This window comes from Tachyglossus aculeatus, chromosome 26 (assembly GCF_015852505.1).
Source record: "Tachyglossus aculeatus isolate mTacAcu1 chromosome 26, mTacAcu1.pri, whole genome shotgun sequence".
Classification (NCBI taxonomy): domain Eukaryota; kingdom Metazoa; phylum Chordata; class Mammalia; order Monotremata; family Tachyglossidae; genus Tachyglossus; species Tachyglossus aculeatus.
In genome coordinates this window covers 6,106,399-6,134,366 of record NC_052091.1, presented here as the reverse complement: position 1 = coordinate 6,134,366, position 27,968 = coordinate 6,106,399, and the positions used below count along the sequence as shown (strand labels likewise).

General features: G+C 55.6%; 2 protein-coding genes across 2 annotated transcripts; both read left to right on the top strand.

The window, feature by feature from the left end:
- The first annotated feature begins 1,606 nt into the window (after window positions 1-1,606).
- Window positions 1,607-13,934, top strand: CADM4 (cell adhesion molecule 4). The gene is made up of 9 exons (XM_038767346.1): window positions 1,607-1,700; window positions 8,923-9,069; window positions 9,205-9,357; window positions 10,179-10,313; window positions 10,541-10,705; window positions 10,876-10,966; window positions 12,104-12,276; window positions 13,309-13,437; window positions 13,617-13,934. Exons 1-9 carry the CDS (start codon window positions 1,634-1,636, stop codon window positions 13,724-13,726), a joined length of 1,170 nt encoding a protein of 389 aa, XP_038623274.1. The 5' UTR covers window positions 1,607-1,633; the 3' UTR covers window positions 13,727-13,934.
- Window positions 13,935-22,763: 8,829 nt separating this feature from the next.
- On the top strand, window positions 22,764-25,945 carry ZNF428 (zinc finger protein 428). The gene is made up of 3 exons (XM_038767472.1): window positions 22,764-22,841; window positions 24,945-25,134; window positions 25,272-25,945. The coding sequence occupies exons 2-3, from the start codon at window positions 25,059-25,061 to the stop codon at window positions 25,730-25,732; spliced, it is 537 nt and encodes a 178-aa protein (XP_038623400.1). The 5' UTR covers window positions 22,764-22,841; window positions 24,945-25,058; the 3' UTR covers window positions 25,733-25,945.
- The last annotated feature ends 2,023 nt before the right edge of the window (window positions 25,946-27,968 follow it).

Below are 27,968 nucleotides of genomic sequence, written 5' to 3'. Positions count from 1 at the left end.
GCGGGGGCCCGGGGCCCTGTGCCGACGTCCGGCAGGGGGCGCCCTTTGAAGGGGAGAACCTCACGGCTCTCCAACTCGGATGGATGAATGAATGAATGAATGAATGAACAAGCGTATGAATGAATGAAGGAAGGAAGGAAGGAACGAACGGATCGTGGTCAGGCCGGTTGCGGCGGGGGCCCGGGGCCCTGTGCCGGCGCCCGGCAGGGGGCGCCCTTTGGAGGGGAGAGCCTCCCGGCTCTCCGCCTCGGATGGATGGATGGATGGATGGATGGATGGATGGATGGATGAATGAATGAATGAAGGCAGGCAGGCAGGCAGGACCGGATCGTGGTCAGGCCGGTTGCGGCGGGGGTCCGGGTCCCTGTGCCGGCGTCCGGCAGGGGGCGCCCTTTGAAGGGGAGAACCTCCCGGCTCTCCAACTCGGATGGATGAATGAATGAATGAATGAATGAATGAACAAGCGAATGAATGAATGAAGGCAGGCAGGCAGGCAGGACCGGATCGCGGTCAGGCCGGTTGCGGCGGGGGTCCGGGTCCCTGTGCTGGCGTCCGGCAGGGGGCGCCCTTTGAAGGGGAGAACCTCCCGGCTCTCCAACTCGGATGGATGAATGAATGAATGAATGAATGAATGAATGAATGAATGAACAAGCGTATGAATGAATGAAGGAAGGAAGGAAGGAACGAACGGATCGTGGTCAGGCCGGTTGCGGCGGGGGCCCGGGTCCCTGTGCCGGCGTCCGGCAGGGGGCGCCCTCTGGAGGGGAGAACCTCCCGGCTCTCCAACTCGGATTGATGGATGGATGGATGGATGGATGAATGAATGAATGAAGGCAGGCAGGCAGGCAGGACCGGATCGTGGTCAGGCCGGTTGCGGCGGGGGCCCGGGTCCCTGTGCCGGCGTCCGGCAGGGGGCGCCCTCTGGAGGGGAGAACCTCCCGGCTCTCCAACTCGGATTGATGGATGGATGGATGGATGGATGAATGAATGAATGAAGGCAGGCAGGCAGGCAGGACCGGATCGTGGTCAGGCCGGTTGCGGCGGGGGCCCGGGGCCCTGTGCCGGCGCCCGGCAGGGGGCGCCCTTTGGAGGGGAGAGCCTCCCGGCTCTCCACCTCGGATGGATGAATGAATGAATGAACGAACGAATGAATGAATGAACGAATGAATGAAGGCAGGCAGGCAGGCAGGACCGGATCGCGGTCAGGCCGGTTGCGGCGGGGGCCCGGGTCCCTGTGCCGGCGTCCGGCAGGGGGCGCCCTTTGAAGGGGAGAACCTCCCGGCTCTCCAACTCGGATGGATGAATGAATGAATGAATGAATGAATGAACAAGCGAATGAATGAATGAAGGCAGGCAGGCAGGCAGGACCGGATCGCGGTCAGGCCGGTTGCGGCGGGGGCCCGGGTCCCTGTACCGGCGTCCGGCAGGGGGCGCCCCTTGGAGCGGAGGGGAGGGGCGGGGAGGGGCGGGGAGGGGGCGGGTCCCGGAGGGTCGGGGGGCGGGGCCCGGGGCGGCGCAGGTGCCGGAGGACGGAGCCCGGGGGGGGTCGGGGGGGGGACCGGAGGGGACCGGAGGGGACCGGAGGAGGACCGGAGCGGGGAGCGGAGGATCGGCGTTGGGCCGGAGGCGGGCCATGGGTCGGGCCCCGCGCTGCCCGTGGCCGCTGCTGCTCATCTGCGCGGCGGCCGCCGCCGGGACAGGTAAGGCCCCCCCCCCCCCCACCCCTCGGCCCGTCCCCCCGGGGCACCGGGGACAACCCGCCGGACCCCACCCCACCCCACCCGACCGCTCCCATCCCCCGATCCCTCTCTCCATCTCCCCCGCACCGGGACAAAGCAGCGGGCAGCCGGGATGGACGGACCTCCCCCTTTGCCCCTTTGTTCGGGCCGGGGGCACGGAGGGAGGGAGGGAGGGAGGGAGGGAGGGAGAGAGGGAGAGGAGCCCCCCTCCCCCCTCCCCCCCCCCACCAGCACCCCGACACTCCGCTAGGCCCCGGTTCCACCCGGGGAGGGGGGCAGAGGAGACCCCCCCCCCATACACCCCTCCATCCCCTCCATCCCTCCCGCCCCCTGCCCCGGGACCGGCCCCCTCCCCCCTTTCCCTCCCTTCCAGCTTCCCTGACCGTAATAATCGTAATGATGGTATTTGGGAAGCCTTTACTGGACGCCAGGCACTGTACTGAGCGCTGGGGTGGAGCCCCATCCATCCCATCCATCCGTCCGTCCGTCCGTCCGTCCGTCCGTCCGTCCCCCGGCCTGGCCGGGCTCAGCTCCTGGGGAGAGAGAAAACGGACCCGGTTTGGGTACGAGAGGGGTGGCCGGGGGCCCAGGGAGTCTATTAGATAGGAGGGCTTCCCGGTGGAGGAGCGGAGATGGAGAGGGGCCCGGGGACGGCAGGCAGGCCTGGACCTCAACTTGGGACAGGTGGCGCGGCTTCTGGCCCGGGGTCAAGATTCCCGGGAGATTTCCCCGGTCCCTCCGGGACTAGGGAATCAGGCTCCTACTCCAGGAACCTCCCCAGCCCCCTTTTAGACCGTGAGCCCACTGTTGGGTAGGGACTGTCCCTAGATGTTGCCAATTTGTACTTCCCAAGCGCTTAGTACAGCGCTCTGCACATAGTAAGCGCTCAATAAATACGATCGATGATGATGATGATGATGAAGCCCCGTACCCTATCTGCAGGGCTGACTACCCAGAGATATGGTGCATGATCTCGGGAACCACGTACACGGTGCCCCCGCCGCGTGCACAAGGCCCACCCCAGAAATCAGGTCAACCCCCCTGGGTCAGAACCCGCTGGGAAAACAGATGCCAGACCAGTTGGCCTAGTGGATAGAGAACGGGCCTAAGAGTCAGAAGGACCTGGGTTCTAATCCCAGCCCCGCCGCTTGCCTGCTGCGTGACCTTGGACAAGTCACTTCATTCCTTGGGTCTCAGTTACCTCACCTGTAAAACGGGCGAGCCCCGTGTGGGACGGGGACTGTGCCCGACCTGATTAACTTGTATCTACCCCAGCACTCAGAAGCGCCTGACACGTGGTGAAGCCTCACAAATGCTCTCATTATTATTATTATTAGATACAGTCCTCATACCGCCTTGGTCCCGAATGTGCAGATTTGCAAGGATGGGGGTGACTCCCGCAGAAGTCTAGATTCCCCCTTTCCCAGCCCCTGCCGTGGGTACGCAGACACCCAGGAAGTATTCCTTGATATTCAGGAGGGCGCGAAGAATGGCAGAGAAAGACGGTTCACCCAAAAGCAGATTGTTTATATAAGCCGAGTGTGTGCAAAGGCCCCCGAGGAGAGTTAATCATCACCATCATCATCATCATCAATCGTATTTATTGAGCGCTTACTGTGTGCAGAGCACTGTACTGAGCGCTTAGGAAGTACAAATTGGCAACATATAATGGACACAGAAGGTGTTCGTGAGAGACAGGGAGTGTACGTGGACACAGAGGGAGAGACAGAGAGTGTACGCAGTCATTCAGGGCTGCCCCTTTGCTATCTGAGCCCCCCAAAAAGGATGCACACCTAGCCAGGCTAGTTTTTCTATCACCACACTCAAACATGCATCCGCTCGTATGTACGGTACCTCCGCACCAAATACATGCACACACTCACGTATGTAGCGCCTACACCTTAGTACATGCACACACTTACGTACATGGTCAGAGAAGCAGCGTGGCTCAGTGGAAAGAGCACGGGCTTTGAAGTCAGAGGTCGTGGGTTCAAATCCCGGCTCCGCCGCTTGTCAGCTAGGCGACTTCGGGCAAGTCACCTAACTTCTCTGGGCCTCAGTAACTTCATCTGTAAAACGGGGATTAAGACTGTGAGCCCCCTATGGAACAAGCTGATCGCCTTGTAACCTCCCCAGCGCTTAGAACAGCGCTTTGCACATAGTAAGCATTTAATAAACGCTGTCATCATTATTATTATTATTATTATGACCACAGCACACGGGCACACACTTATCAAAGCATGTACACAATATACAGGTACCATTATATCCACCCCCTTGTGTACAAACATACAGCCGATAAACATGCATAAATGCACACGCTCATCCCCTCATAAACGCATAGTCTTCCTCGTCTTCTTCCCCTTCCTCTCCTGTCCATTCTTTCAACCAACGATGGTAATTATGGAGTTGTTGCTGTGTGCGGAGCACTGTACTAAGCACTTTGGGAGAGTACAGTACAGCAGAGTTGGTAGATGCATTCCCTGCCCACAGGGCACTTTGAGTCTAGAGGGTTGAACAGGGGCACAAAGTTTGATTGGAGCGTAAACACAGAGAAAAGACCTATATTTGACTCCCTCCCCCCCCTAAGTCACACAGCTGCCTGGGGTTGGGGGAAGAAGAGATTTTATTTTTCTTTTGCGAATTCTTTAAGTGCCAAGCCCAGTGCCCAGTTCTCCGCTCCTATCAGCAGCGCAGGACGGCACACGCTATCGACGAAGCTACTGTCGAGAAGCGGCAAGGCCTGGTGGATAGAGTGGGGCCTGGGAGTTAAAAGGACCCGGGTTCTAATCCCGGCTCCGCCAGTTGTCTGCTGTGTGACCTTGAGCAAGTCACCTCGTTTTTCCGTACCTCTGCCCTCTCATCTGTAAAATGGGGATTAAGAATGTGAGCCCCACGTGGGACAGGGACTGGGTCCAACCGGATTTGCTTGTATCCACCCCGGCGCTTAGGAAAGAGCCCGGGCTTCGGAGTCAGAGGTCATGGGTTCAAATCCCGGCTCCGCCAATTGTCAGCTGTGTGACTTTGGGCAAGTCACTTCACTTCTCTGGGCCTCAGTCCCCTCATCTGTCAAATGGGGATGAAGACTGCGAGCCCCCCGTGGGACAACCTGATCACCTTGTAACCTCCCCAGCGCTTAGAACAGTGCTTTGCACATAGTAAGCGCTTAATAAATGCCATCATCATTATTATTATTATTACAGTGCCTGGCGCACAGTACGCCCTTAACAAATCCAATTAGTATTATGAGGAAGAGGAGAATGGTGGGGGTAGGTCAGGGAACCCTCCTACCAAAAAAGGCCCCCGGCCTCTTTCTCAACCTTCCTTTTTCCCCCCTCCCCTTCTCCAAGCTCCACAGAGACCCGGGCCCCAGAGAGGAAGGACATTTAAAAGGTGACAGAGATAGAGATGGAAGGAGAGAGAGGGAGAGAGATGGATAATTCACAGAGAGAGAAAAGCACAGAAAGAGTTGAGAGACAAAGACAGAGGAATCACAGAGCGAAAGACAGAGGAGACACAGACAAACAGAGAGAAAGAGGCATAGAGGGGACAGAGGCAGAGAGAGGAGAGACAGAGACACAGGTTAGAGCCCAAGAGGTTAGAGAATGGTCAGGAGCGCCTTATTCCTGGCCAAAGTTTTCCAGAGCTAAGGCCCATCCCTGCTCACCGCCCCCAGGCTCCTTTAGGATATTTGGGTCCTAGGAAGGGGTCACTGGCTAGAGAATTGAGAGTGGGGGTCTGGGGAAAAGGATGCCCGAGTCTGGGGAAAGGAGCTTGGTGGGGATGGGGAGGGAGGTGGCGGCAGGGATGAGGAAGATGTAAAAAGGCTCCAATCTGGGCCTTTGTTACTCCGTTCTTTAGTGGGGGTTGTGGGGAGGAAGAGACAGATGAGAGGGCCGTTTTCCATCCCTCCTGCTGATTACCACTATTGTTTCTGGGATAGGGAGGAGGTGCAGGAGATGTGGCGTAGAGAGGTGAGTGAAGAGCCAGGAATCGAGGGGTGAGGAAGGGGGCAAGGGTGAGGGGCCAAGAGGCAGAGCTGATGGATGAGGGTGCAGGAGGAGGAGCCTGAGGAAAGGGGTAGGGAGGGTCAGGGGGTGGTGCTGAGGTACAGTGGAAGAGGGCTCTGCAGCCAGGACCAGGCATCTGGGACCAGGAGTCCAGGGCAGGAATCTGGGACCAAGAACTCGGGACCAGGAGTCCACAACCAGGAATCTAGGACCAGACTCTCAGGATTAGGCCTTCAGGACCAGGAGTTCAGGACTAGGTATCCAGGCCCCAGAATCCAAGATCAGGCTCTTAGCTCCAGGAGTCTAGGACCAGATACCCAGGACCAGGTTCTCAGGACCAGGAGTCCAAGATCAGGCGTCCAGGACCAGGTTCTCAGGACCAGGAGTCCAAGATCAGGCGTCCAGGACCAGACTCTGAAGTCCAGGAGTCCAGGACCAGGCATCCAGGTCCAAGCTCTCGGGACCAGACATCCAGGGTCAGGTGTCCAGGACCAGGAATTCAGAATCAGGCATCCAGGACCAGGCGTCCAGGTCCAAGCTCTCGGGACCAGACATCCAGGGTCAGGTGCCCGGGACCAGGAATTCAGAATCAGGCATCCAGGACCAGGCGTCCTAGGCCCCGGAAGCTGGGAGCTGAGCATGCCCGTGGTGTGTGGGGGGTTAACGATTCCCGGAGCTCCGTGCCTGCCGGTCCCCATCTCTTCCCTGGGGGAGCACAAAGATTCCTTTCTCTGCCCCCCGGGGGGGGAGGGGGCGTCTTTGGAGACGACAGACCTCCCCACTCCCCATGGCACTGACCCCTCCGGGCCCGAGCCATCCGACATCCCTGACCCCCAGGCCTCCGTCTGATCTCCCAGCTCCCAAACGGTCTGGAGCTGGAGGTGGGGTGGGGGGGATGGGACCCCAGGACTGCTCCCCCTTCATCCCAGCCCGCCGGACACGGGGACCCACTGCCCCTCTCCCCCTGCAGCCCCGAGCTCCTCCAAACCTTTTACCCTTTTCCTCTCCCCACCCCCAACCTTGCAAATCCCTGACCGCTTCAAGCCCCCCACCCCTACACCAACGGGGGACTCTGACCCTCCCTTTTCCCTGCGCTGGGCAGGGGACAGCTGGGCCGGGTGGAGGTCAGAGATCTGTAGGGAGTAGAGGGAGGGGCCCGTCGGTTAATCCCCCAAGATCTCCCCACCCTCACCCCACAGTTCAACCTTGAAGCTGCAGATGGGAGAGGAAAAGGAGGAGGAAGAGGAGGAGGCGAAGTTTACATAATTGTGCCAACCCTCCCAGCTTCGGGAATGGAGCCTGGGAAGGGCACGGGGTCAGGGAGAGGGATGGGGCGAAGATGTGGGCCCGGCTGGAATTCAGATCTTTCGACTCTTTATCTCGGTCCATCCCTCCTCCCCACCCCAACCCCTGGCCTCTGCCCCAGCCCCCCCTACGCAGGATGCCCCTCTTGGGGGAAGCCTCCAGGAATCTCCCGGCCCACCCCCGGCCCAGACCTTGGAGAATCCCAGGAATGCTGCGGGGAGCGGGGGAGGGAAAACGGGGGCGCAAGCGGGGAGCAGCCTAAGGAAGTGGTGGGGAGAGGGAAGAGACCAAGGGGTTGTGGGGTAGACCAGGAGTCTGGTCCTGGAGGTGGATGGGGGTTGGAGGGGAGGTAGGAGGGCCACTGGAGACCAGTTGGGAATTGGGGGTAGGGGGTTGGATTCTGTGCTGGGGGCCAGGCTGGGGGATGGGGGGAGAACTCGGGGCCGGGCCTGGAGGACTGGCTTATGGGAATAGAGGTGCCTTCAGGAGGCCGGTCTGGGCCCGGGAAGAATCACTGCTTTGTACCCTCCGGAGGGACAGACTGCGCCATTGATATGGGAGGTGGGGGGGGACTTGGGGAGGGGGGGGGCGCCGAGTGGAATGTACCAACTCACGGGAACGTCAGGAATCTGACGGAGGTGTGGGGGCGGCCTGGGGGTGCAGGGATGTTGGAACGGGGGAACCCAGGACGGGGGAGCAAGGAGTGCGGTCAGCGGGCCAGGACAGAAGGCTGGCTTCTGTGCGAGCGGAATCTTTCGAGTAGCATCCTAGTGTCCCGTGACCTTGGAGGGAAAGGTGGTGGTGGGGTCTCCATTGGAGCTGCTGACTCAGCATACAACCCCCGCTCCTCCCCCCGCAACACACACACATTCCCCCCCCCCGCCCCGCAACCCCATAGTGACATTCAGGTCCTAGGGCCTAGCAGTAGCCTGGGGGGTCACCGTGGAAACAAGGCCAGTGGGACGGCTGACCGGGCCTGGGGAGATTTGGGGGTTGGAGGTGCCCTGGACTGGCCTGCCCCCCAGATTCCGCCCCGACCAGCCCAAGGGGCACGGTTAGCCGGTCCTGGGAGGGGGCCGGGAGGAGAGGAGGGGGAGAAGGGGGAGAGCCAAGACCCGGGCCTCCTGAGTCTTGGAAGTTGGAAGAGGGGAGTCAGGGCCGGGAAATGAGGGGAGACGAGATCTGAAAGCGGGATGACCCGATCTTGGGAGCCACGGGCCCGCTCTCTACCCACCGGGCCAACTCTTCTCTCTCCACCCAGCCCCACCTTGCAACACCCCATCCTCAGGCCCGGTCCCCATGGCAACGCCCCGACTGTCAACACAGACGGGAGACCCAAGGCCCTGGGTTTAAAGAAACAGCACCCCAGCTCCCCAGGCCTCTCTTGCCCCCGGCTCCCTTGCCCACCCACCCCCCATGGTGCTGTTGGCTTGCCCCCCTCTCCCTCTCTCTCCCCCCTTCTCTCTACCCCTACACAAAGACCTCCGGGGACATTAATATTCAGCTCACGGGGTTGGTCGCTTACTGACTCCGCGGCCAGGGGGAGGAGAAAGAGGCGGACGGGACCCCTTCCCCTTCCCCCACATTGTGCCCGAGGATGGGTGGGCCCCGGGTTGGGCGGGGGGAAGTGAGGGGCACCCTTGGGTGGAGGGGTTGTGGATGGGGCAAGGGGGAGCTGAGGAGGTGGGACTGTGGGGGGCTAGGGATGGCCTGAAGTTGAAGGTCGGAGTCAGGGTGTAGGACGCTATGGGGATGGAGGAAGCGGGAGGTGAGGGTGGGGGTGACCCCGGGGCCTGGAGACCCATGGAGGACAGGTCACGGCACCCCCGTCGTCGTCCTCACCGCCCGGTCCCCCTCCCCGGGCCCAGGGGCCGCCCAGGAGGTGCAGACGGAGAACGTGACGGTAGCGGAGGGCGGCGTGGCCGAGATCACCTGCCGGCTGCACCAGTACGACGGCTCCATCGTGGTCATCCAGAACCCGGTCCGACAGACCCTCTTCTTTAACGGCACCCGGGGTGAGGAGCCCCGGCCCTGCGGGAGTTGGAGGGTTGAGGGGAGGCGGCGGGAGGGGGAAGGGCACGAGGGGAAGACCTCGGATCCGGAGGGCCGGTCTCCAGGCCTCGGCTCAGCCTGGCCTCCTGCCCTCCCAGCCCTGAAGGACGAGCGGTTCCAGCTGGAAGAGTTCTCCCCTCGCCGCGTGAGGATCCGGCTCTCGGATGCCCGGCTGGAGGACGAGGGCGGCTACTTTTGCCAGCTGTACACCGAGGATACCCACCACCAGATTGCCACGCTCACCGTGTTGGGTAACCGATCGGTGGAGGGCATTTATCGAGCTCTTGCTGTGTGCAGAGCACTGGGGGAAGCGCCTGGGAGAGGGCGATACACTAGGGTTGGCAGACACGGTTCTCTCCTCGAGGAGCACGCAATCTAATCAATCAATCAATCGTATTTATTGAGCGCTTACTGTGTGCAGAGCACTGTACTAAGCGCTTGGGAAGTCCAAGTTGGCAACATATAGAGACAGTCCCTACCCAACAGTGGGCTCACAGTCTAAAAGGGGAATCTAGTGGAAGAAGTACCTGCACCCCAAAACCTCCTACCTCCAGCCCCATCTGACCTCTCACTCCTCCTCCAACCCACCTGACCTCTGACCCCCCACGCTTTCAGCCTCTTCAAACCTCCTAACCCCTCTGACTTGACCACTCTGATGATGATGACGGCATTTATTAAGCGCTTACCCTGTGCAAAGCACAGTTCTAAGCGCTGGGGAGCATATAAGGTGATCAGGTGGTCCCACGGGGGGCTCACAGTCTTCATCCCCATTTTACAGATGAGGGAGCTGAGGCACAGAGAAGTGAAACGGCTTGCCCAAAGTCACACAGCTAATTGGCGGAGCTGAGATTTGAACCCACGATCTCTGACTCCAAAGCCCGGCTGTTTCCACTGAGCCACCCTGCTTCTGATCAACCCTTGACCTAGCACTGGGCCCCCAAGTAGCCCCAACCCCACTCCATCCTCTGGTCACGCCCCGAACTCAGCCCCCTTCCCTCCCTACACTGACGCCCGCCCCCCCGATCCCTCATGCCGCCCACCCTCCATGAACTCTCTTCTGCCGTGCCCCCAGTGGCTCCAGAGAACCCGGTGGTGGAAGTGAAGGAGCAGGCCGTGGAGGGCGGCGAGATGGAGTTGAGCTGCGTGGTGCCCCGGTCCCGCCCGCCCGCCTCACTGCGCTGGTACCGGGACCGCAAGGAGCTGCGAGGTCAGCGCCGTGGATCTGGGGGCGGCTGAAGGGAATGGGGGTGAGGAGCTGGACCCACGGGGGCGGAGGAGACAGAGGGGAGGATGAAGGGGAGGTAGGGTAGGGGAAGGGAGAAGCCACCCCCCGGATTAGGGGCCGGGGACGGGCCTTCTGGGCCATGGAGGTGGGTTGGGCCTGTAGGAAGTTGGGGCAGGGAGAACTCGGGCCCCTACCTGGGGTTTCCGCAGGCGAGGGTCGGCGCCAGGAGAACGGGAAGGTGTGGAGCGTGGCCAGTACCGTCCGATTCCCGGTGGAGCGGAAGGACGACGGCGGCATCGTGACCTGCGAGGCCCAGAACGCGGCCCTGCCCCGCGGCCACAGCAAGCAGACTCAGTATGTGCTGGACGTGCAGTGTAAGTGTTGCGGACGTCACCGGGTGGGCCGGGGGGCGGGAGGGGAGAAGGCCTCCAGATGCCCAAGGGACCTGAGCCCTGATTTCTTCCCCTCCAAGAGGCTGGCGTCCGGGGCTGGGATGATTGGGGGGGACGCTGACCTCTCCTTCCCATGTCCGTCCCGCCCACAGACTCCCCCACGGCCCGGATTCACGCGTCCCAGGCCGTCGTGAGGGAGGGAGACACCCTGGTGCTGACGTGCGCGGTGACCGGAAATCCCCGGTGAGAGGGGGGACGGGGGCCTAGGTGGGGGACGGGGGTGGGATGGAAGGAAGCAGGGGCTGCGACGGAGGGTGCGGGGAAGGATGGAATCCGTCAGTCAGTCTGTCAATAATAATAATAATGATGGCATTTAGTAAGCACTTACTATACGCAAAGCACTGTTCTAAGCGCTGGGGAGGTTACAAGGTGATCAGGGTGCCCCCCGGGGGGCTCGCAGTCTTCGTCCCCATTTTACAGACGAGGCAGCTGAGGCCCAGAGAAGTGAAGTGACTTGCCCAAAGTCACCCAGCTGACAATTGGCGGAGCCGGGATTTGAACCCATGACCTCTGACTCCAAAGCCCGGGCTCTTTCCACTGAGCCACTCATATTGAGGGAACGCCGACTGTGTGGCGAGCACTGTACTAAGCGCCTGACGAAGCAACACGGCCTAGCGGATAAAGCCCAGGCCTGGGAATCAGAAGGACTTGGGTCCTAATCCCGGCTCCGCCACTTGTCTGCTGTATGACCTTGGGCAACTCACTTCACTTCTCTGGGCCTCAGTTACCTCATCGGTAAAATCATCATCATCATCATCAATCGTATTTATTGAGCGCTTACTATGTGCAGAGCACTGTACTAAGCGCTTGGGAAGTACAAATTGGCAACATCTAGAGACAGTCCCTACCCAACAGTGGGCTCACAGTCTAAAAGGGGGAGACCGAGAACAAAACCAAACATACTAACAAAATAAAATAAATAGAATAGATATAAATGGGATCGAGACTGTGAACCCCACATGGGACAGGGACTGTGTCCAACCCCGTCCGCTTGTAACCACTCCAGCGGCTTGGTACAGTGCAAGGCACAAAGTAATCGCTTAACAAATACCGCAATTATTATTATTATTACGGTATCAATCAATCAATCAATCGTATTTATTGAGCGCTTACTGTGTGCAGAGCACTGTACTAAGCGCTTGGGAAGTACAAGTTGGCAACATATAGGGACGGTCCCTACCCAACAGTGGGCTCACAGTCTAAAAGTATAACAATAAACAGACACATTCCCGGCCCACGGTGAGCTTACAGTCCAGAGGGGGTGGAGACTGAATTGGGAGCCGGGATTCCCGGGTCCTGAGCGGTTCCCGTTTACCTCAGGCCAACGAAGATACGGTGGAGCCGGGGGAACGAGAGTCTGCCGGATCGGGCGGAGCAGGCGGACGAGACGCTGACCCTGCCCGGGCTCACCCCGCTGGACAACGGCACCTACGCCTGTGAGGCGGAGAACAAGCACGGCCGGGCCAGGGCACTCTACGTGTTGGTGGTTTACGGTGAGTCGGGACGAGGCCCGGCGGCTAATAATAATAATAAGGGCATTTATTAAGCGCTTACTATGTGCAAAGCACTGTTCTAAGCGCTGGGGAGGTTACACGGTGATCAGGTTGTCCCACGGGGGGCTCACAGTCTTACCCCCCATTTTACAGAAGAGGTAACCAAGGCCCAGAGAAGCGACTTGCCCAGAGTCACACAGCTGACAATCGGCGGAGCCGGGATTTGAACCCATGACCTCAGGCTCCAAAGCCCGGGCTCCTTCCACCGAGCCACGCTGCTTCTCTAGAGCCCGGGGCCTAGAAGTCAGAGGACCTGGGCTGGGTTCTAATCCCGGATCCCTCTCTTGTCTGTGCTGTGTGATCTCAGGCAAGTCACTTTGCTTCCCTGTGGTTTGGTTCCCTCATCGGGAAAATGCGGATTAAGCCCGTGAGCCCCATGGGGGACGGGAACTATGTCCAACTTGAATTACCTTGTGTCTACCCCAGCGCTTAGTAGAATGGCTGGCACGGAGTAAGATCTTAACGAATACCTTTTTAAAAATCCCCCCTAAAACCAAATACCACTGTAAAAAAAGGAGGGGGGGGCTTGGGAAAGGGCCCGAAGCCCGAGAAGAAGTAGAGACGTGGCCTGGGCCATTGTGGGCAGTGCCTAGGATGGGGACCAGTTGGGGCCAAGGAGGGTGAGAAAGTGGGCATGGCCTTGGGTGGGGCACTGGCATGTCTTGATAGGTGGGGCCGTGAGTTTTAGGCCGTAGTAGGTGGGGTCTGGGGCGGGGAAACGGTTCTGTCCATGGTGAGCGAGGTCTGGGGAGGGAATAATAATAATAATAATAATGATAATGGTATTTGTTAAGCGCTTACTATGTGCCAAGCACTGTTGTAAGTGCTGGGGTAGATACAAGATACGCGGTCCTCGTCGTGGGAGACGGGGCCCGGACCGTGGTGGACGAGGCCTGGGAGCGTGGTGGGCAGGCAGCAGGGCAAGGACAGGGGGCTGTGGAGGACGCCCCCTTCCCTCTCCCCTCCACGCAGACCCGGGGGCCGTGGTGGAGGCGCAGACCTCGGTGCCCTACGCCATCGTGGGCGGGATCCTGGCCCTGCTCGTCTTCCTCATCATCTGCGTCCTGGTGGGCATGGTCTGGTGCTCCGTGAGGCAGAAGGGTGAGATGCCGGGGCCGGGCCGGGGGGGTCTGGTCTCTGCCCCTCGCTGTTGGGAGGAGGAAACCCCCGGGCGGGGAGACCCTGGGACTCACAGGGGAGGAGGGGAGGGGCTCGGAACTGACCGCTTCCACCCGTGTCTCTGTGTCTGTCTGTCCGTCCATCGGTCGGTCCGGCCACAGGCTCCTATCTGACCCACGAGGCCAGCGGGCTGGATGAGCAGGGGGAGGCCCGGGAAGCCTTCCTCAACGGGGGCGACGGGCACAAGCGGAAGGAGGAGTTCTTCATCTGACCCCCCGCCCCGGGCACAGCCCCCCACCCACTGGCCGCGGCCCCCAACCTGGTCCCACGCCCCCCCCGCAAGGCACGGACTCCCTGAAGAGCCACGGGGCTACCAGCAAAGACTTTGACTAGGCCCCCATGGGCCACACTCGCCCCCACCGCCCCACCCTGATTTCTAGGAGAGGGCAGGATGTCTGGGGCCTGGGAGGGGAATTGAAGCTGGGGGGGGGGGGGGGAGCCAGGGACTTTGGGGGGAGGGGGGGACAGGACTCCTGGGCTCTGGGAGAGGAGCCACGGGCTAGAGGGAAAGCCAGAGGCCCCGCGGGCAGCAGAGTCGGATCCTGGGAATGGAGTAGGGATTGGGGGCGTTGGGGGAGATTCCTGGATCCTGAACCACGACTGAGGGGCTGGAAGCCAGTTCTTTTTGGGGGGATTGGGGGGGGTGGAGGGAGGAAATATTGGGGCTGGGGGACAATGCAAGGGAAGGGAGCTGGGAGACAGAACTTCAGGGTCCCGGGACGGAGCTGGGGCTAGCCCGGGAGGCAAGGCACATGGGTCCTGGGAGGGGCGGGAGGTGCGGAGATCCCCCTTCAGCCGTGTCAGCCATTGGAGCCCCAGGGCCGGGGGCTCTTTCCTGCAAAGCCATGTTCGCGCGGTTAACGGGGGCGGGGAGGGGAGGGAGGAAGGGAAACTGGGGGGTCCGTGTCTTTGTGTCGTAATTCAAGTCGGGATGCGGGGGACCGGGGTGGGGGGAAGCCTGCTCCCAGCCCCTGGGCCCCTCCGCTCCTGTTCTCTTTAGCTGTGACCCCCCTCCCGCCCCAGAGCCAGCTGCCTTCCACCCCCCCCCGTCTCCCCCTCCTCTCCTCTGCCTGAACCCCAAATCTCTCCACGGCTCACTTGCTCTCATCCTGCCCGCCCCCCTCCCCTCCTTTCCTTTCATAGGACTCAGACCAGTGCTGTCGTGGGACCCGGGGTCCGTGGGTCCGTCTCTCGTGGTTTTATATATAATATATTAAAATAAAAAAACAAAACCCTGTAAAAAAAAAAATCATATTTTCCCCCACCCCCTGCCCTGGTCCCCTTTTTTCTTGTAAAAACCCGTTTTGTACAGGGTGGGGGGCGGGAAGGTGGGGGTGGAGGGGTGACCGCACTAACCACCATTAAACCGAGGAGAGAATGACAGCCCCGACTTTTGTGTGTCTGTGCGGGACTGCGTGGAGGGTGAGAAGTGGGGGGCGGAGGGAAAAAGGGGGGTACCCTTGGAGAAGCAGCGTGGCCTAGTGCAAAGAGCACGGGCGTGGGAAGCAGAGGGATTTTTTTTGATGGCATTAAGCGCTTACTATGTGCAAAGCACTGTTCAAAGCGCCGGGGAGGTTACAAGGTGATCAGGTTGTCCCACGTGGGGTTCACAGTCTTAATCCCCATTTTACAGATGAGGGAACTGAGGCCCAGAGAAGTGAAGTGACTTGCCCAAAGTCACACACCTGATAATTGGTCGAGCCGGGATTAGAACCCGTGACCTCTGACTCCAAAGCCCGGGCTCTTTCCACTGCGCCACGCTGCTTCTCTAATGTGATGGTTTCTAAGCCCATCACTTTCCTGCTGTGTGATCCTGGGCAAGTCATTTCATTTCCCGGGGCCCAGATTCCTCATCCATAAAAGAGGAAATAAATCCCTCCAGATTCCTCATCCGTAAAAGAGGAAATAAATCCCTCTCCTCCCTCCCACTTCGTCTCTGAGCCCCACATGTGAGCCCCTTGGTGGGTAAGGGCCGTCTCTATACGTTGCCGAACTGTACTTCCCAAGCGCTTAGTACAGTGCCCTGCGTACAGTAAGTGCTCAGTAAATACGATTGGATGATTTAATGGATACGGGGCAGGGACTGAGGCCGAACAGATTGTCTTGTTATCTACCCCAGTGCTGAGTACAGTGCTTGGCACGTAGCGACCATTTAACGGATATTATTATTATTATTATCGTTATTATTATTGTCCTTCACTGCCCCCGGCACAGTCTGGGCCCTTCTCCAAACCTGCCAGCCTAAAGATTTCCAAGTTGGAGATTCCAGATTTGGGAAGCCGGAGCAGGTTTTCGGAATCTGTGAACCCCGAGGCCTGGGGCAGTGATTGGGGTGTGTGGGGGGAATTAAGATCATCATCATCATCATCAATCGTATTTATTGAGCGCTTACTGTGTGCAGAGCACTGTACTAAGCGCTTGGGAAGTACAAATTGATAGTACAAGATGCTGGTTTGTGGAGTTTACAGAAGCAGCGTGGCTGGGCTTGGGAGTCAGAGGCCACGGGTTCTAATTCCGGCTCCGCCACTTGCCAGCTGTGTGACTTTGGGCAAGTCACTTAATTTCTCTGGGCCTCAGTTCCCTCATCTGTAAAATGGGGATTAAGACTGCGAGCCCCACATGGGACAACACTGATTACCTTACTCCCAAGCGTCATTCAAATCCCGACTCTGCCAATTTTCAGCTGTGTGACTTTGGGCAAGTCACTTAACTTCTCCGGGCCTCAGTTCCCTTGTCTGTAAAATGGGGATTAAGATTGTGAGCCCCACGTGGGCCAACCTTGATCACCTTGTATCCCCCAGCGCTTAGAGCAGTGCTTTGCACATAGTAAGCGCTTAACAAATGCCATTATATCAATCAATCAATCAATCAATCAATCGTATTTATTGAGCGCTTACTATGTGCAGAGCACTGTACTAAGCACTTGGGAAGTACAAATTGGCAACACATAGAGACAGTCCCTACCCAACAGTGGGCTCACAGTCTAAAAGGGGGAGACAGAGAACAGAACCAAACATACCAACAAAATAAAATAAATAGGATAGAAATGTACAAGTAAAATAAATAAATAAATAAATAAACAGAGTAATAAATATGTACAACCATATATACATATATACAGGTGCTGTGGGGAAGGGAAGGAGGTAAAATAAGCTGGGGAGGTTACAAGGAGATCAGGTTGTCCCAAATGCCATTATATATACATATATACCTTGTATCCCCCCCCACAGTGCTTAGAACAGTGCTTGGCACATAGTAAGCGCTTAACAAATACCAACATTATTATTATTCTTATAATTTAGGGCCCAACCACTTGGATTGAGAAAGCGCAGGGTGGAGCCAGAGGATGGAGTGGGGGGGTAGTGGGCGTCTTGGACATGACCCAGGCGCTCAATAAATAGTGGCGGGTTGGAATGCATTCATCCATTCATTCATTCATTCTCAAGCGCTTAGTACAGTGCTCAAGCGCTTAGTACAGTGCTCTGCACACAGTAAGCGCTCAATAAATATGATTGATTGATTCATTCATTCATTCAGTCGTATTTATTGAGCGCTTACTGTGTGCAGAGCACTGGACTAAGCCCTTGGGAAGTCCAAGTCGGCAACATATAGAGACGGTCCCTATCCAACAACGGGCTCACAGGCTAGAAGAGGGAGACAGACGACAAAACAAAACATGTAGGCAGGTGTCAAAACCGTCAGGATAAACAGAATTATAGCTATATGCACATAGCATATACATATGTGAGAAGCAGCGTGGCTCAGTGTGAAGAGCCCGGGCTTGGGAGTCAGAGGTCATGGGTTCAAATCCTGGCTCCGCCGCTTGTCAGCTGGGTGACTTTGGGCAAGTCACTTAACCTCTCTGTGCCTCAGTTACCTCATCTGTAAATTGGGGATGAAGACTGTGAACCCCACACGGGACAACCTGATCACCTTGTAACCTCCCCAGCGCTTAGAACAGTGCTTTGCAATAGTAAGCGCTTAATACATAATAAGGATAATAATAATAATGGCATTTATTAAGCATTTACTATGTGCAAAGCACTGTTCTAAGCGCTGGGGAGGTTACAAGGAGATCAGGTTGTCCCATGGGGGGCTCACAGTCTTAATTCCCATTTTACAGATGAGGGAACTGAGGCCCAGAGAAGTGAAATGACTTGCCCGAAGTCACACAGCTGACAAGTGGCGGAACCGGAATTAGAACCCATGACCCCTGACTCCAAAGCCGGTGCTCTTTCCACTGAGCCACGCTGCTTCTCATTACATGCCATTATTATTTATTAATAATAATGCTTCTTTGACACTTGCTTCTAGACAGGTGTCAAAACCATCAGGATAAGTAGAATTATAGCTATATGCACCTAGCATATATTTATTCATTCATTCATTCAATCGCATTTATGGAGCGCTTACTGTGTGCAGAGCACTGTACTAAGCGCTTGGGAAGTACAAGTTAGCAACATATTCATTCATTCATTCAATCGTATTTATTGAGCGCTTACTGAGTGCAGAGCACTGTATCCCGGCTCTGCCAGTTGTCAGCTGTGTGACTTTGGGTGAGTCACTTAACTTCCCTCATCTGTAAAATGGGGATGAAGACTGTGAACCCCACATGGGGCAACCTGATCACCTTGTAACCTCCCCAGCGCTTAGAACAGTGCTTTGCACATAGTAAGTGCTTAATAAATGCCATCATCATTATTATTATTACTAAGCGCTTGGGAAGCACAAGTTGGCAACGTGTAGAGACGGTCCCTACCCAACGGCGAGCTCACAGTCTAGAAGGGGGAGACAGACAACAAAACAAAACATATTAACAAAATAAAATAAATAGAATAGTAAATATGTACAAGTAAAATAGAGTGATAAATCTGTACAAACATATATACAGGTGCTGTGGGGAGGGGAAGGAGGTAAGGCAGGGAGGATGGGGAGGACGGGGAGATGGGGAGTACATATTTATTACTCTATTTATTTATTTATTTTACTTGTGCCTATCTATTCTATTTATTTTATTTTGTTAGTATGTTTGCTTTTGTTCTCTGTCTCCCCCTTCTAGACTGTGAGCCCGCTGTTGGGTAGGGACTGTCTCTATGTGATGCTGACTTGTACTTCCCAAGCGCTGAGTCCAGTGCTCTGCACACAGTAAGCGCTCAATAAATACGATTGATTGATTGATTGATTGATTGAGAGGAAGGAGGGGGCTCAGTGTGAGAAGGCCTCCTGGAGGAGGTGAGCCCTCAGTAGGGCTTTGAAGGGAGGAAGAGGCATATATGGCATACAGTCATGTATGAAGAGGCATACAGTCTTTTAGACTGTGAGCCCACTGTTGGGTAGGGACTGTCTCTGTATGTTGCCAACTTGGACTTCCCAAGCGCTTAGTCAAGTGCTCTGCACACAGTAAGCACTCAATAAATACGATTGATTGATTGATTGATTGATTGAGAGGAAGGAGGGGGCTCAGTGTGGGAAGGCCTCCTGGAGGAGGTGAGCTCTCAGTAGGGCTTTGAAGGGAGGAAGAGGCATAGATGGCGTACAGTCATGTATGAAGAGGCATACAGTCTTTTAGACTGTGAGCTCACTATTGGGTAGGGACCGTCTCTATATGTTGCCAACTTGTACTTCCCAAGCGCTTAGTACAGTGCTCTGCACACAGTAAGCGCTCAATAAATATGATTGATGATGATGATGATGACTGTCTCTCTATGTTGCCAACTTGTACTTCCCAAGCGCTTCGTACAGTGCTCTGCACAAAGTAAGCGCTCAATAAATACGATTGATTGATTGATTGAGAGGAAGGAGGGGGCTCAGTGTGGGAAGGCCTCCTGGAGGAGGTGAGCTCTCACTAGGGCTTTGAAGGGAGGAAGAGGCATATATGGCATACGGTCATGTATGAAGAGGCATACAGTCTTCTAGACTGTGAGCCCACTGTTGGGTAGGGACTGTCTCTATATGTTGCCAACTTGTACTTCCCAAGCGCTTAGTACAGTGCTCTGCACACAGTAAGCGCTCAATAAATACGATTGAATGAATGATGACTGTCTCTATACGTTGCCAACTTGTACTTCCCAAGCGCTTAGTCCAGTGCTCTGCACACAGCAAGCGCTCAATAAATACGATTGATTGATTGATATGCATGTAGCTCTATGGAATCTGACAGGGGCGGGGCTAGGCCGGGTTCCCAAGCGCTTAGTCCAGTGCTCTGCAATCAATCAATCAATCGTATCTATTGAGCGCTTACTGTGTGCAGAGCACTGGACTAAGCGCTTGTCTGCACACAGTAGGCGCTCAATAAATACTGAATGAATGAATGAATGAATGAATGAATGAATGAATGAATGCGGTTCTGACTTTCCCTGTCCTTTCCTCCCCGCCCCTCCCCCCGCCCTGTCAGCGGCGCATGCAAATGAACCCCGCATCACCGGGCACGCGCCCGAGCGCGCGCTCCTTCACGCCCCCCCTCCCGCGCATGCGCGGCTCCCTCCGGCCTCGGCCCTGCGGCCTCGCTATGCTAATTGCCGCGCGCCCACGAAGCCCCGCCCCCGATACGCAAATCAGACCGCGGCGCATAAATTATGCTAATCGGCTGGGGACCGCGCTCATCTCCCGGCATGCCCCGGGCGCCCTGCGTCGGTCAAGCTGTGAGGCGTCCGCCGCGGGCCCCGCCCACAGCGGGGGATGCGGCCCTCATTCATTCATTCAATCGTATTTATTGAGCGCTTACTGTGTGCAGAGCACTGGACTAATCAATCAATCGTATTTATTGATTGCTTACTGTGTGCAGAGCACTGGACTAAGCGCTCGGGAAGTCCAAGTCGGCAACATCTAGAGACGGTCCCTACCCAACAGCGGGCTCACAGGCTATAAGGGGGAGAGAGACAACAAAACAAATTGACAAAATAAAATAAATAGAATAGTAAATATGTACAAGTAAAATAAATAGAGTAATCAATCAATCGTATTTATTGAGCGCTCACTGTGTGCAGAGCACTGTACTAAGCGCTTGGGAAGTACAAGCTGGCAACATATAGAGACAGTCCCTACCCAACAGTGGGCTCACAGTCAATCAATCAATCAATCAATCGTATTTATTGAGTGCTTACTGTGTGCAGAGCACCGTACTAAGCGCTTGGGAAGTACCAGCTGGCAACATATAGAGACAGTCCCTACCCAACAGTGGGCTCACAGTCTAGAAGGGGGAGACAGAGAACAAAACCAAACATACTAACAAAATAAAATAGAGTAGATAGGCACAAGTAAAATAAATCAATAAATACGTACAAACATATTCATTCAATCGTATTTATTGAGCAGCTCGTATTTTTACTGTGTGCAGAGCACTGGACTAAGCGCTTGGGAAATACAAGTTGGCAACATATAGAGACGGTTCCTACCCAACAACGGCCTCACAGTCTAAAAGGGGGAGACAGACAACAAAACAAAACATATTAACAAAATAAATAGAATAGTAAATATGTACAAGTAAAATAGAGTAATAAATATGTACAAACATTCATTCAATTCATTCAATCGTATTTATTGAGCGCTGACAGTGTGCAGAGCACTGGACTAAGCACTTGGGAAGTACAAGTTGGCAACATATAGAGACGGTCCCTACCTAACAGTGGTACAGCAACACTTACTATAGTGCTCTGCACACAGTAAGCGCTCAATAAATACGATTGAATGAATGAATTAATGAATAATTAATAAGGGGAGGGGATGGGGCCGCAGCTCCTCCCCTTTTTCGGGTACGTGCGTGGCCTCTTCTCCCCACAGCACCTGTGTATTCATTCATTCAATCGTGTTTATTGAGCACTTACTGTGTGCAGAGCACTGTACTAAGCGCTTGGGAAGTACAAGTTGGGAACGTATATGTTTATACAGATTACTCTATTTTACTTGTACATATTTACTATTCCATTCATTTTGTCAATGATGTGCATCTAGCTTTACTCCAGGAGGCCTTCCCAGACCGAGCCCCCACCTTCCTCCCCCTCGTCCCCCTCTCCATCCCCCCGTCTTACCTCCTTCCCTTCCCTACAGCACCTGTATATATGTATATATTTATTACGCTATTCATTTATTTAATTTTGCTTGTACATGTCTATTCTATTTATTTTATTTTGTTAATATGTTTGGTTTTGTTGTCTGTCTCCCCCTTCTAGACTGTGAGCCCACTGTTGGGTAGGGACCGTCTCTATATGTTGCCAACTTGTACTTCCCAAGCGCTTAGTACAGTGCTCTGCACACAGTAAGTGCTCAATAAATACGATTGATTGATTCTATGTATTCTGATGACGACCCCTGACCACATATTCTTTGTTGTCTCTCTCCCCCTTCTAGCCCGTGAGCCCGCTGTTGGGTAGGGACCGTCTCTATATGTTGCTGACTTGGACTTCCCAAGCGCTTAGTCCAATGCTCTGCACACAGTAAGCGCTCAATAAATATGATTGATTGATTGATTGTTGTCTGTCTTCCCCTTCTAGACTGTGAGCCCGCTGCTGGGTAGGGAACGTCTCTATATGTTGCCGACTTGGACTTCCCAAGCACTTAGTCCAGTGCTCTGCACACAGTAAGCACTCAATAAATACGATTGAATGAATAATAATAATAATGATGATGGCATTTGTTAAGCGCTTACTATGTGCAAAGCACTGTGCTAAGCGCTGGGGGGGGGATACAATGTGATCAAGTTGTCCCACTTGGGGCTCAGTCGTAATCCCCATTTTTACAGGTGAGGGAACTGAGGCTCAGAGAAGTGAAGTGACTTGCGCAAGGTCACACAGCAGACTTGCGGCGGAGGCGGGATTCGAACCCACGACCCCTGACTCCAAAGCCCGGGCTCTTTCCACTGAGCCACGCTTCCCAAGCGCTTAGTCCAATCAATCAATCGTGTTTACTGAGCGCTTACTGTGTGCAGAGCACTGTACTGAGCGCTTGGGAAGTCCAAGTTGGCAGCATATAGGGACTCCAGTGCTCTGCACACAGTGACCGCTCAATAAGCACGATGGAATGAATGAATTCCCTCCCCCCTTCCCCCGCCCCCTCCTCTCCCGTCCTCCAGCTCCAGACTCTACCAAGTGGCCGGGCGTCTCGTTGTCAGGGGAGATTTGGGGGGCCGGCAGCAGCCCCCCGCGGGGGTCGCCATTGGAGGGCGTCGAACGATCCCCTCCCTCCCCCCCCCCCTTCCTCGCAGATGGTCCGTCCCTTCGCGCAGGCGCCCTGGGGCGGCCCGCCGCGCCCCCCCCACCCTCGGCGGGTCCCGCGCATGCGCCGAGCGCGCATCCCGCCGCCGCCTTCGCCCGGGAGACCTGCAGGCCGCCGTGAGTGCGGGGCTCGGGGTTGGGCTGGGGGGGGGGGGGGAGGGGGGAGGCAAGAGGCAGGTCCGCCCAAGTGCATTCTGGGAGTTGGGCTGCACTGCCCCGGTGCATTGTGGGGGCGGCCCATTGTCTCGGTGCATTGTGGGCGTCCTGTCCACTCTGGACCGTAGGAGACGCTCCTCCCCCTCCCCCCATCAATCAATCGTATTTATTGAGCGCCTACTGTGTGCAGAGCACTGTACTAAGCGCTTGGGAAGTCCAGGTTGGCAACATATAGAGACGGTCCCTACCCAACAGTGGGCTCCATCCCCCCCCCGCCTTACCTCCTTCCCTTCCCCTCAGCACCTGTATATATGTTTGTACGTATTTATTACTCTGTTTATTTTACTTGTAAATATCTATGCTATTTATTTTATTTTGTTAGTATGGTTTGTTCTCTGTCTCCCCCTTCTAGACTGTGAGCCCGCTGTTGGGTAGGGACCGTCTCTAGATGTTGCCAACCTGGACTTCCCAAGCGCTTAGTCCAGTGCTCTGCACACAGTAAGCACTCAATAAATACGATTGATTGATTGAGACAAGAATCCTCTCTTCAAGGCCCTACTGAGAGCTCACCTCCTCCAGGAGGCCTTCCCAGACTGAGCTCCCTCCTTCCTCTCCCCCTCGTCCCCCTCTCCATCACCCCGTCTTACCTCCTTCCCTTCCCCACAGCACCTGTATGTTTGTACATGTTTATTACTCTATTTATTTTACTTGTACATATCTATTCTATTTATTTTATTCTGTTAATATGTTTTGTGTTCTGTCTCCCCCTTCTAGACTGTGAGCCCGCTGTTGGGTAGGGACTGTCTCTATACGTTGCCAACTTGTACTTCCCAAGCACTTGGTACAGTGCTCTGCACACAGCGCTTGATAAATACGATTGAATGAATGAATGAACGCATTCTCTGCTAACCCAGGACATCCTGGGAAGGGGTCTTTATTCACCCTGGTGAAGAGCTTCGCACATAATAATGATGGCAGTTATTAAGTGCTTACTATGTGCAAAGCACTGTTCTGAGCACTGGGGTAATAGTAATGATAATGATGGTATTTGTTAAGCACTTACTATGTACCAAACACTGTTCTAAGCACTGGGGTAGATCCAGAGCCTACTGTTGGGTAGGGACGGTCTCTATATGTTGCCAACTTGTACTTCCCAAGCGCTTAGTACAGTGCTCTGCACACAGTAAGTGCTCAGTAAATACGATTGATGATGATGATGATGATCCAGAGTAATCAGGTTGTCCCACAGGAGGCTCACAGTCTTCATCCCCATTTTACAGATGAGGTAACTGAGGCCTAGAGAAGTGGCTTCCCCAAGATCACACAGCAGACAAGTGGTGGAACTGGGATTAGAACCCAGGTCCTTCTGGAATTGGTTCCTTTGTGTTGTGTCTTCCCTCCCAATCACACCCTGAGAATTGAGAAGCAGCGTGGCTCGGTGGAAAGAGCCCGGGCTTTGGAGTCTGAGGTCATGGGTTCAGATCCCGGCTCCGCACTTGTCAGTTGTGTGACTTTGGGAGAGTCACTTAAGTTCTCTGTACCCCAGTTACCTCATCTGTAAAATGGGGAGTAAGACCGTGAGCCCCCCGTGGGACAACCTGATCACCTTGCAACTTCCCCAGCGCTTAGAACAGTGCTTTGCACATAGTAAGCGCTTAATAAATGCCATTATTATTATTATTATTTCAACCTGTTGTCTCCGGCAGCATCAGTTGCCAGCTCTCTTAAGTTGTTGAGACTGCCCCACATTTACCCTGCACATCCTGGGGACAATTCATGGCGAAGTAGATGGAGCACGGGCTTGGGAGTCAGGTCATGGATTCTAATCCCTGCTCCTCCACTTGTCTGATGAATGACCTTGGGCGCGTCACTTCACTTCTCAGAGCCTCATCTGTAAAATGGAGATGGAGACTGTGAGCCCCACGTGGGACGGGAACTGTGTCCGACCCGCCTTGCTTGTATCCACCCCAGTGCTTAGTACAGCCCCTGGCACATAGTAAGCACTCAACAAATGCCAAAATAAGTCCCCCGTACTAACCAGGCTTCTCTTCCTCCTGTCCCCAGGGCCCAGAGTAGGAGCAAGGAACTGAGGTATTGCCGGGGACAGCCGGCGGGGAGGGGGGCTCCCGACGACCCGCTCTCCGCACCCCCTCCTTGCCCCCTCCCCGGCCAGGAATCATGACCGAGACCCGAGAGGTCGGAGAGACGGGGGGCTACGCCAGCTTCGAAGATGACGACGAGGAGCTCTCCCCTGGTGAGTGGCGGGGAGGTCACCCCTCCGCCCCCCAGCTCTCCCTCCCAACTCGGGTCAAGGGGAAGCGGGGCCCGAGGGGCGAAGACCGGAGCGGGGAGGGTCTCTGTGAGAGTTACTGATCCGGCTGCTTCCTCCAGGCCCCGAGCACCCGTCCGACTCGGACTACACCCTCTCGGAGCCGGACTCGGGGGAAGAGGAAGAGGACGAAGAGGAGGACGAGGACGAGGAGACGACGGACGACCCCGAGTACGACCCCGGCTACAAGGTGAAGCAGCGGCTGGGAGGAGGGGGGCGAGGCACGCCATCCCGCCGGCCCCCGCGGGCCGCCCCTCCGCCGGGCCCCCCGGCCCCTCCGTGCGACGCCTGCGGCCTGCCGCCCCCCGGGGAAGGGGAAGCCCCCCCGGCCCAGCCCTGCCGCCTCTGCCGCCCCGCCGCCCCCCTCCCCCAAAACAGGGGGGACGAGGCGGAGCCCGACGGAGGCGGCGGGGCCCAGCGGGAGGAGGCTGGGGCCTACCACTGCACCGAGTGCGAGGATTCCTTCGACGACCTGGGGGACCTGCACGGACATTTCATGCTGCACGCCAGGGGCGAGGTGTAGGGCCCCATCGGGGGGAAGCCGGCGGGGACCGGCTCCTCTTCCTCCCCCATCCCGGTCTTCGGATCCCGGTCCCTTCCCCCAGGGCTGCGGGGGGCCAGACCAGGCCCGGGGTTCAGCCGGGGGGAGAAGTGGGCAGATCGAAGCTGTCAGTTGTTTGTGTGTCGGCGGTAACTGTGTTAGAACCCAAATAAAGCTGAACCTTTGTGTGTCGTACGTGACGGACCGCAACCTTGCCGCCCTCCCTCAGTGACCCTCGCACTCCAGTCTTGCTAGCTTTACGAGCTTCCCTTGGCACAGGGGGTGGAGATGTCTCTGACACCTGTCCACGTGTTTTGTGGATAGAGAAGCAGCATGGCCTAGTGGAGAGAGCCCGGGCTTTGGAGTCAGAGGTCATGGGTTCAAATCCCAGCTCCGCCAACTGTCAGCTGGGTGACTTTGGGCAAGTCGCTTCACTTCTCTGGGCCTCAGTTACCTCAGCTGTACAATGGGGACGAAGACTGTGAGCCTCCCGTGGGACAACCTGATCACCCTGTAACCTCCTCAGCGATTAGAACAGTGCTTTGCACAGAGTAAGCGCTTAATAAATGCCATCATTATTATTATTGTTGTCTGTCTCCCCCTTCTAGACTGTGAGCCCGTTGTTGGGTAGGGACCGTCTCTATATGTTGTCAACTTGTACTTCCCAAGCGCTTAGTACAGTGCTCTGCACAGAGTAAGCGCTCAATACGACTGAGTGAATGAATAACCTAATGACAATAAACTGTGGGACTTACTAAGTGCTTATTATGACCAAGCACTGCTCTTAGCACTGGGGTCTATACAGGGTCATTAGGTTGGACACAGTCTCAACCCCACATGGGATTCACAGACGTAATCCCCATTGGACAGGTGAGGTATCTGAGGCACAGAGCATAATAATAATAAAAATGATGGCATTTGTTAAGCGCTTACTATGTGTAAAGCACTGTTCTGAGTGCTGGGGAGGATACAAGGTGATCAGGTTGTCCCACGGGGGGCTCACAGTCTTAATCCCCATTGTACAGATGAGGTAACCGAGGCACAGAGAAGTGAAGTGACTTGCCCGAAGTCACTCATCTGACAAGCGGCGGAGCCGGGATTAGAACCCATGACCTCTGACTCCCAAGCCACGGAGCCACGCTGCTTCCCTAGAAGTGAAGTGACTTGCCTAAGGTCCAACAGCGGACATGTGGCGGAGCAGGGATTAGAACCCAAATCCTCTGACTCCCAACCTGATTAGTCTGTATCAATCCCAGAGCCTGGGATAGTGTCTGGCACATAGTAAGCGCTCAACAAAAACCGTCACCCTGGCCTGAAAACTACACTGAGTACCCAAGTGTGTACCTAAATACACACTGGGGTTCTCACAACCAGCTGTAACCCTTCTGTACATAACAATTCACCCTATTTAGGCATTAAGTCACAAATAATCACCCCCTCTTCCCACCTGTATTTTCCTTGAGCACTGTCTTCTGTTGTACCCTCCCAAGCGCTTAGTATCGTTCTGTGCACACGGTGGGTGCTCAGTACTAATAACGGTACCAGTTAAACGCTCAGTCTGTGTCAATCATATTTATTAAGCGCTTATTCATTCAATCGTATTTACTGAGTACTTACTGTGTGCAAAGCACTGTACTAAGCACTTGGAGAGTACAATATAACAATAAACAGACACATTCCCTGCTCACAATGAGCCATGTGCAGGGCGCTATTATGAGCACTTGGGCAAGTACGATACAACAGAGCTGGTAAACACATTCCCTGTCCACAGAGAGCTTACAGTCTATAAGCACTGCACTAAGCACTGGGGCAAATGCAAAATAAACAGGTCCCGAATGGGGTTCACAGTCTAAACGGGAGGGATATTAAGCACTGAATCTCAATTTTACAGATTTTTCCACAGACAGCTTAAAGTCTATAAGCCCTGCACTAAGCACTGGGGCAGACACACAATAATCAGGTCCCAAATGGGATTCGCAGTCTAAACGGGAGAGAGGTTAAGCACTGAATCCCCAATCTACAGATGAGAGAACTGAAGCATAGGAGAATGAAGTGACTTGTCCAAGGTCATACAGCAGACAAGTGGTAGAGAAGCAGCACGGCATAATGGCTAGAGCCCGGAGTCAGAAGGACCTGGGTTCAAATCCCAGCTCTGCCATTTGTCTGCTACGTGACCCTGGGCAAGTCACTTCTCTGCGCTTCAGCTACCTCATCTGTC

Bases quoted from the DNA above. Each gene is read 5' to 3' on its own strand.
- CADM4 (XM_038767346.1), top strand. From the start codon at position 1,634: ATGGGTCGGGCCCCGCGCTGCCCGTGGCCGCTGCTGCTCATCTGCGCG. The intron at 1,701-8,922 runs GTAAGGCCCCCC...CCCCGGGCCCAG, and splicing joins GGCGGCCGCCGCCGGGACAG to GGGCCGCCCAGGAGGTGCAG. The intron at 13,438-13,616 runs GTGAGATGCCGG...GTCCGGCCACAG, and splicing joins GTGCTCCGTGAGGCAGAAGG to GCTCCTATCTGACCCACGAG.
- ZNF428 (XM_038767472.1), top strand. From the start codon at position 25,059: ATGACCGAGACCCGAGAGGTCGGAGAGACGGGGGGCTACGCCAGCTTC. The intron at 25,135-25,271 runs GTGAGTGGCGGG...TGCTTCCTCCAG, and splicing joins CGACGAGGAGCTCTCCCCTG to GCCCCGAGCACCCGTCCGAC.